General features: G+C 39.2%; 1 protein-coding gene across 1 annotated transcript; it reads left to right on the forward strand.

The window, feature by feature from the left end:
• Positions 1–51: 51 nt before the first annotated feature.
• LOC309707383 (CKLF-like MARVEL transmembrane domain-containing protein 3) lies at positions 52–8,049 on the forward strand. The gene is made up of 5 exons (XM_082534693.1): positions 52–364; positions 3,950–4,105; positions 4,235–4,330; positions 4,414–4,531; positions 6,133–8,049. The coding sequence occupies exons 1-5, from the start codon at positions 248–250 to the stop codon at positions 6,159–6,161; spliced, it is 516 nt and encodes a 171-aa protein (XP_082390819.1). The 5' UTR covers positions 52–247; the 3' UTR covers positions 6,162–8,049.
• The last annotated feature ends 1,091 nt before the right edge of the window (positions 8,050–9,140 follow it).

A 9,140-nucleotide genomic window follows, 5' to 3' on the forward strand; every position in this document is an offset into this window, starting at 1 on the left:
TGCAGCTGGGGGCATCGCATTTCACATCTGGAGAAAGCAGATGTTGCACTTCCTTTTTTTCTGGCGCTCGCGCTGCATTTCCGAGCTTGTCATTGTTTCCGCTTCCACCTCAGAGAAGCCTCACGCCTCCTCATATCTCATTTGAGTGTGTGTGTGTGTGTGTGTGTGTTTATTTTGCACTAAAATCGCTGCAGTACTTGTAGTTTGAGCAGCCCGGAGCTCGAGGAGAGTTTTTCTTTTCATAACAATGGGGGACATCGAGGCTCCCAGCTCGAACCGGCCGCCCCAGGCTGTCCTGAAGTCCATTCTTCCCAGCAAAGAGTTCGTCACATCCAGGAAAGGAATGCTGCTTATTGCTGAAGTGGTAAGAAATGACCCGATGAGCCAGGCCAGCAAATCTGAGCGCCAGTGGACCGTTGTTTCACCAAAGGCGCAGAGTTGTGGGTAGTTTCTGGCAGTTTTTGCAGACACTGCACTGTGTTGATTTCAGCGCACATTCAGAAATAACTTTAAAAGCTTGGTTAACTGTCATTTTAGGTTCACTCGGTTTCCGTTAGGTCTCCTTTAGAAACGGAAAGAACAGTAAGTTTAAAGCAGCCGTGAGACAAGCTTAGGAAACTCTGACTGACTTTATACTGGATCGTACTGGTTTGGATGGACACGCGGTGAAAAGCCTGAGGTAACCACTGTTGTCCACGCTGTCAATGATCCAAGTAAACCACGGTGTAATTCCAGGCTCTCTTTTGTGCACAATTCATTTCAAGTTCAAATATATTGAGAAGAACTTGGGTTTTTATTGTCGATTTCAACAAACCAAATACTGAAAAAAAACTTGCGCCATGGTGTTAGTGTGAGATTACCAGCATCGCGAGTTATTTGTGGGAAGGGTCTTCTCGCTGCAAACCCTCAAACTGTGTCATGTGACATTCGGCTCATGCTGGGCTGTGAGTGAGCAGTTATCTTCCCCGCAGTCACATCCTTTTCTGTATGTCGCCTGGAGCACAGCTCTACACTCCCACACAAAGCGCAGTCTCTTTACTGCTGCTTCACAGCGTGGAATGGCCTGTAACCCACGTTAAACAAGACCCAGATAGTAGTGTGCAAAAGTCTTTAGCCAACCCTAATATCTTTATATTTCCTATATTCTTGAAGGAGCCAGAATTTGTTGTGACCAGTAGTGCCAGGCTTGTTAAAAGTTTTTCTTTGGACAGCCCCAGTAGTTAAACATTTTCAGATTTATTTTACTTAAACCACATAATACTCAGCCAAGAAACAGTTGTATCTTTAGCCTCTTTGTTATTAGCAGCCTGTCGCAAAAATACATTGTTTCGATTTCTGTGGTCGAATCTTTAATAATGCCAACGATAAGACAGCTTGATAGAGATAAAATTAAATTTTTGCACAAACAAGGTGATTCTCACAGAACTATTGGCTGAAAGCTTGGCATATCTCAGCATGATGTGCAGTGTGTCCTTAAAAAAAATCTCAGAAAACTGGACAAGTGGTGGACAAATGAAAAGAGTGAGGTATGCCAAATCATGCAAGAGGTGGACTGAAAATCAGTGGCAACAGGTCTGATGTAGTGTTAATACCAAACTTGATATTTTTGGTTGTTTAAATGGAAGTGGGGAGGAGAGAGGTACAACAGTGAGTGTCTGTGAAACAAAGTGGAGGCTCTGTCATGGTTTGGGGCTGATGTTGGAGAACCTGACCAAATTGGTGGAATTATGAAGAGAGAAAAGTACCATTAGATTTTGATCCACCATCTGCAAAGCATGTGACTGGCAACACCTTCATTGTTCAGCATGACGATCACCCCAAAACACAGTGCAGTAAAATCATACCTGGATAGAAAAACAGACAATGAGACACTATCAGTCCTGGATTGGCCTCGCAGAGCCTTGATCTCGACATTTTTGAAGCCGTGTGGGATCATCTTGACAGAGAACAGAAAAAAAGCCAGCCAACATCCAAAGACTTAAAGAAATGACAAGAAAGCTTGCCTAAGAGAGTTCAGCCTGTTCTTAGAGTAAAGGTGGCCATATCAAATATTAACCTTCAGGCTTGTTCGAACTGCACAAACTGTTTTTGCCTTACATACTGTATTTCCATCTAAATCACATTTTGCTAGCAAAATATAAAGAAATCAAGGGCAACACAAGACTTTTGTCAACAGTAGAAGTCAGAAGTGTGTCCTACTTGGACTGTAGGTGAGATACCACGCCTGGTTTAGGCTTATTTTAGGAGATTTGTGATATACTATGCAGCACTTCTGTTCAGTGAGTCCATTCCTAAACTTTTCACAAGTGAAGCATGTCAGTGCATCTCGCTGTATGTGAGTGGTATGCTTTGCAGGATTTTCAAGATTTTAAAATCTGTTTCTTATACTTTCCAACTCTTTGCTTATTTGATTTTTGAAGCAACTGTTTAAATGCCAAACAGTTAAAAATGTTTTCTCCTTCACCTCAGCACCACAAACAATAATCCACCGGTATAAAAATGAGGGCCAAGTCTGAATGAAGGGTGGCCTTTTCAAATGTTACGTTTTTATCTCAGTGGTAAAGGTATGATACGAGGTATGAAGCTAAATTCATTTGCTTTAAGTTGCTGTGTAAGCTAAACGTCCTTGCAGTAGTTGGGAAACCTTTGAATGAACTCACACATCTGTGTGCGATTGTCTTTCTGATTAAAAAGATTTCAAATAATACGACACAAGTCCACAGTCGCTGAACTCAAATGTTACACACGAGGCTTCTAAAGAAAATAGATCATACCATAATACCACTGTTGCGCTGCTTGGACATATCAGGCAGGCTCATATATGCATCTGCTGAGCATGCAATACCGTACATAGTGTGTCAGACCACTGTGTCTTTCTGTGTAACCACAGGGTCTACATTTAATGTGCAGTAAAAGACAGGACTGTGTAGTGTTTGACATGTTTCCAAAATGCAAACAAGCTGTTAATAAGAGGCACATGTTGAGGCAAAGCGTGCCACCTAAAGATTGTGAGGCTTCTCAGCTCGGTACGTAATGCATGATGGATGTTTTTGAGAGGTTACAGATTCACACTCACAGGAAATAAATGTCTTCCATAAATATCTCATGGCATATTTGAATAATTTTTCTTCTTGGATGTTGTCAGTGTTTAGAATGAAACTGGCCAGTATAGGTTGGAAAAGATTTGTTAATTGATAATCTATTAATCAGTGTCTTTTTCCCAGTGATTCTTTTTAATTTAACTGTAACGTTTCTTTTTAATTAGTTTTACATAATTATAATCGAAACAATAATTTTTTTCTTTTTTACTGACACGAGTCCAGCCACACTGTAACAGAATATATTCAAAACTTTACTGTTAAGTGTTGCCTTACAGGAAAGTTTTACATCGCTCGGTAGCAGCATTTTTATAGCTGCAGGAGTTTGGGTTTAGAGTTCCTACGATCAGGCTAGTGTGGGAAAACTGACTGAGACAAAGACAAGATGGCCGTGGCTGTTTGAGATTACAGCGTCTGGGCTCGCCTTCATTTGTGCTGATGTGGTGTGTCCAGCTCTTCCTGTGGGGAGCTTCAAAGACAAGGCGGGCTCGGCCGTCTCGTCTTTATGATTAATAAAAACCAATAAAACATTTTCCTTTATTTTAGCTGCGTTTGTTTTGTGGATGTTTGCACAAGCATACATGTGGGAGGCATACAGAGAAGGGTGACGGAGTAGAAGCCTGTGTGAATAGCTTTTAACAGCTGTATCTCCTTACAGGAAGTGGGCCTGAAGCTGTAATTCACACAGACTAACAGCTTCGGGGCACTGCTACAGTTCATTATTTAGATCTGACTTGGAGAATCCTACTTGGAAATAACTCCACACCATCTGGCGTCTTAAACTTTTTATTTCAAATGCCAAAGAGTTGTCTTATTTTCTATTTCTCTTTGTTTTGTCTTGCTCTTTTTAGGGTCTGTCCTTTATATCATTCGTGTGCTTCGCTGGATCCTCGGCAGCAGCATTTGTGACCGTCCCCCTGCTGGCATTCCTGGCTTCTCTCTTCTTGCTGTTTGGTTACTCCACCAAATTCAACGAGAGGTTTAAAGGTTTCTGCTGGCCTCTAACGGTGAGAGCAGCTGTTTCAGAAAGAACCTTGAAACTTTGCCCCGCATGATCTTGCGGCGCTAAATGAAGAAATTAGTCGTGTAGTGTTTGATTGTGTCTCTGAATCAGCTCCGGTGTTTTTCTCTCAAAGGATTTCATTAGATGCGTGACTGCCTCCATTATCTTTTTCATCATCTCAATAATGGCAGTGTCCAGATACTCAGACGGTTCCTCAAAGGCTGCTGGGGTAACGCTGTCATCATCATCAGCATAGTCCATAACTGAATACATTTGGCATTGTATTCACATTGTATTTGCCTCTTTTTGCAGATATTTGGGTTCATCGCCACCATTGTTTTTGCCGTAGATTTTTATTTCATTTTTAATGAGCTGGCCAGTTTCTTGAAGCAAGGAGGGGAGTCCAACGAGGAACCGTCAAGACAGCAAGGTAACAAAGTCACCTCATGTACATATAAGTACATGTTTAATGTAGTTTCATAATAGGAGAGAAAAAGGTAAAAATAAAATTAGTTTTTATGCAGGCTCTGAGTACAGGTCCATTCACTGGTCACTTTATTAGTTACACCTTGGTAGTTGTGTTTTGGACCCTCTTCTTTCTTCTTTGTGGCAAATGCTTGAAGCATCCATCAGATGATGGACACTGTAGTTATAAAGGGATGGAAATGATCAGCAATAATACTTGATAATATTTGTAATTCCAAGCAGAGTTATTATAGTTACATTTTCTAGTTAGTCTTTATTTCATTTCATTTTGACTTTTTGCTTGTCTCAATCCAGTCTCAATCCAGTTACTTTCCAGAGTTGAACTTCTTGTTTCAGTTTAGCTTTTATTGTTATAAAATAATGAAAACAATTAACGGTTTGAAAGCAGTTGACTCACAGTCTTGTAGACAACCTGAATCTCAGTGAACATATCCATCATCGCCTCATCAGCCAAGTCGTTATGAAGTTTTTAACTAAACTAAACTAAACTAAACTAAACTAAACTAAACTAAACTAAGCTAAAACAAAAACTTTGATTTTTCATTTTTTCACATCTAGTTTTAGTTTTTAGTTTAGTTTTAGTAAACTATAATGAACTTGCTGCTAATTGTGCCAAGAAAATATCTCCCTCACCATTACAGATCCAGCACCAGCCTAAATCGTTGATTCCAGGCAGGATGAGTCCATGCTTTCATGTTGTGTAGAGACTTATCAGACCAGCCAGCATTTCTCTAATCTTATATTGTACAATTTTGGTGGTCTGGTGTCAACTGTAGCATCAGTTTCCAGTTCTTAGCTGACAGGAGTGATACCCAGTGTGGTCGCCTGACCTTTGGCATCAACAAGGCATTTTCAGCCAAAGGATATTTTCTCTTTTTTTGAACAATTTTCTGTGAAACCTAGGGATGATCTAAATAAATACCAACAACCATAGCACATTCAGAGTCACTTAAATCAACTTCCACCTCACTGTGAAGGTTAGCAGGTCACCTTGACAGCGGGCTGCCCCCATGTGATTGAACAGGTGTACCTAATAAAGTGGCCAGTGAGAGTATGTGCCTTGGAGTGATTATTATTGCGATTTGCCACTAAATAAATAAAACTGAATTGAATTGAATGACACACCTGGACCTGTAAACTGTTCAGGTAAACATGTTTTTAATTGCATGCTTTCAGTGCCATAACTGAAGTATTTTGTTTCCACACTGAGGTGGCAGCACACATTCAGAGATGGATCATTTATAAACTTCACTTTGATGTCTGATCCCACTGTGCAAAGCATTTTGTGCAAAGCATGAACCAACCCTTTCAACAAAAAAGTTTCATTTCATTCCTTAAAGCGTGCACTCTGTTAATGAAAACAAAACTGGCACCCTTAGACAGTTCTCTATGTTCAAAAGATAAAAAATGCCTTTCTCCAAGTGCACCATGTTTTGTGCGCTTGTTATTTTCTTCCTTATTGATGTAGCTCGTCCACAGAAAGTGCACCCAGAGAAGTGATACTCCGTCTGACGCAGAGTTTTCTTCTCTTTTTTTGTTTTGTAGATGAATTTTCAGACTCTGACTCAGACTGAAACTGTGGGGATCTTTGGCAGAAGATGTGTGATCATGCAGTCTCAACCTTTGTAGTAAAAATCAACACTGCCGAGCAGATATTTGCAAACACCTGCCTGGTTTTGTGCAATAGAGTTACAGAAGGACACTGTGTATCAAGGTCAGACTCATTGTTGGTCAGTTTCAGGTCGCCGAACACGAACAAAGAAGGTTTTAGTGCAATTCACACATTAGAAAAAATACTTTTTAAACTGATGCATCAAACACGCCAGCCTTCTGTTTTATTGGTTGTTACACAAAGTTTATAAAACATGTTCTTTTCTTTTTTCATGTTCAAGTTTACTTCCAGTGTCTTAGATCATTTGCCACAAATGTAAGAGCTACTATCACTCCAACACTTTCCTGAAGCTGTGAAACTGTTTCTGCTCATGTTATGGAGAAGCAGTTATTAACATCAAAATGTGCATGCATTATGTCTAAATCAGGGGAAAATGCTCTAGCCCTGTTTACATGTTTGCACACTAGAACACTGCAAAATGCCTTATTGAATAAATGTTTACCAATGTACTAATAATGTAATGATGCTGTAACAGGAATTCAGACCAGGAGGCCTGCTTAATTATCCTTTATTAAATTGACAGCATGTTTATAACCCTGTTTCCTATAAAGTTTGCACACTGTGTAAAATGCAAAGATATACAAATCATTTAAACCCTATATTTAATTTTAAGCATCAGATGCTGCTTTCAGAATTCTTCTTATTTACTTGAAAGCAGTAGGCTCATTTAGAGATTGATTACAGCAAAGCTTTTCCTAAAAAAACTGTAAAGGGGGCGTGTTTACAACTCAGCTGCGTTGCATCTGCTCTGTAGTCTGTTAAAAGGGACCTAAGGAGTCAACTTGCTATGCTTTTGGAGATAAATTGCTTTCCCTTTGTTACTTTCAGAAGCTTAACAACTCCTTTGTTGTATTTTTGTTTTCTAGTGCTCCAAATGTTTTTAATAGATGTCAGATCTGGTTTACAAGCAGGCCAGTTCACCAACCAAAGTCTTTTAATAATGGATTGCATTTATATAGCGCTTTTCAAGGCACCCAAAGCGCTTTACAATTCCACTATTCATTCACTCTCACACTGGTGGGGGCAGCTACAGTTGTAGACTGACAGAGGCCCGGGGAACGAACCGGCGACCTTCCGGTTACAGATGTGCTTCCCAACCCCCTGAGCCATTAGGTTGCCCCTAATTTAATATGTATGTACAGAATGTGTTTTAGCCTAGTCTCGCTTAGTAATGCACGGCAATACCTGACACAGCTGGATGTAAGAATGTGTTACTCCAAAACCTGATTTATCGTTCAGCATAAATGATGCCTTCACAGATGTGCAACTATACCACTAGGGGAGCCCATAGGCCTGCCCCAGGCTCCCTTTTGACTTTATTTTTCCGATTGAGTCTATATTAAATGAACTATGCTTATAGAATGCAGAAACATTTTTTGCCGCTTGTTTGAATGTTTTTTTCTTGCTTTGTGTGCTAAATTTTTGATTATTAGTGTCTACCCAAAGCCCATGCATCGATTTCCATTATAGAACTAAGGATCACAAACATTCGGTACAGGTTTCCAGCCTTGTCCAGATTTCTCTGGATCAGGTGAACCCCTTCCTAACTTTACTTCTGAAAGACTCAGTTTCTCTGGGATGCTCTTTTCATATATCATGTTACTAATTAACCTAATGTGTTGAGCACCAAATTTCTTTCTGGATTGCACAAATTTACAACATTTTGCCATCTATTGTTGCCCCTGTAATGACAGCTTTGTAACATTTTACTGGCATCAAACTCAAAATGAGCTCATGTAAAAAAAACAAAAGTTGTTTTTAAATTAAAAATCTAAATTAAATAAAGCTAATTTTGGCTCGTGCCTTATTTAAGAGTGGTTACCAGAGCACGTAGCAACGCATGCTTGATTTGGTAGGTCTCTTTTTGTTTTTTTCTTGTTGTAACCCCAAAAGGTTTGTGTCTCCTCCTTTTCAGAGTTTGAATGAGTTACAATCAGTTTCATTCTAATTTGATTCGCATTTTTCACAGTGTTTTGACATTTTAGGAAACAAAGTTATAAAAAATTTTGTAGCCTATATTACAAGAAGAGAATGGTTGGCTGGTTACAACCTCTGTCCAACTGTGGTAGATTTATAAAAGCCTATTTTACAATCTGAGGATAACCTTTGTTTATCTTATGTTTATTTCCTCATATGAGTTTCTGTGATGTGCTTGAAGACATTAGAAATCATGCTACTTTGACACACTTACTAAGGTAACACACTTTGTCGACTTCCTGCTCTTTTGTTGTTTGTGTGCTATTTCTTCATATGTGCATATGTGTGTGCAGTTTATTAAAACCATTTAATGCAGTATTACTTTGAGAAATTCTAAATATCTGCTATATAAATCATTGTATGTGTTTTTTTTATTTGCATGTGTGATGTATGATTTCTCTCCATCCACTGCCACTACTGACAAATTAGATGCACTAGAACGCCACAGTGACTGTTAATGAAATCTACACGAGTGCTACAGCAGCACTGAATTAAAAACAAATGACTGGGAATTGGCCACCATGGCATTTCCCGCATTTTTCAGTGCGGTAAATTTTATGGATCTGTTACAGCTGTAGCTTCATGTTTTAAAGTTGAGTGGAAATAAATGAACAAAATGAGAAAAAGACCTTGCAGGTCTATGCAAAATAAGAGCTAAGATTTCCATGAACCCGTCTGCAATGATGTTATAGATCGTTTATACCCTGTGAAAAGCAAGAATGTCAAACTCATTTTATATTGTGGGCCACATAGAGTTCACTTTGATCTTATGTGGGTTGGATCGGTGAAATTCCAGTTTCTCTGTGTAAAAAGTGTAACTGTGGATTCACTCATTGAAATATCAACACAAACATAAACAATTTAAAAATTATGTCTCAGTTTTTCTACATGGTAAAGAAATGCT

Source organism: Aulonocara stuartgranti, assembly GCF_965226115.1.
Source record: "Aulonocara stuartgranti genome assembly, chromosome: 1".
Lineage (NCBI taxonomy): Eukaryota > Metazoa > Chordata > Actinopteri > Cichliformes > Cichlidae > Aulonocara > Aulonocara stuartgranti.

Bases quoted from the DNA above. Each gene is read 5' to 3' on its own strand.
- LOC309707383 (XM_082534693.1), top strand. From the start codon at position 248: ATGGGGGACATCGAGGCTCCCAGCTCGAACCGGCCGCCCCAGGCTGTC. The intron at 365-3,949 runs GTAAGAAATGAC...TGCTCTTTTTAG, and splicing joins TGCTGCTTATTGCTGAAGTG to GGTCTGTCCTTTATATCATT. The intron at 4,532-6,132 runs GTAACAAAGTCA...TTTGTTTTGTAG, and splicing joins GGAACCGTCAAGACAGCAAG to ATGAATTTTCAGACTCTGAC.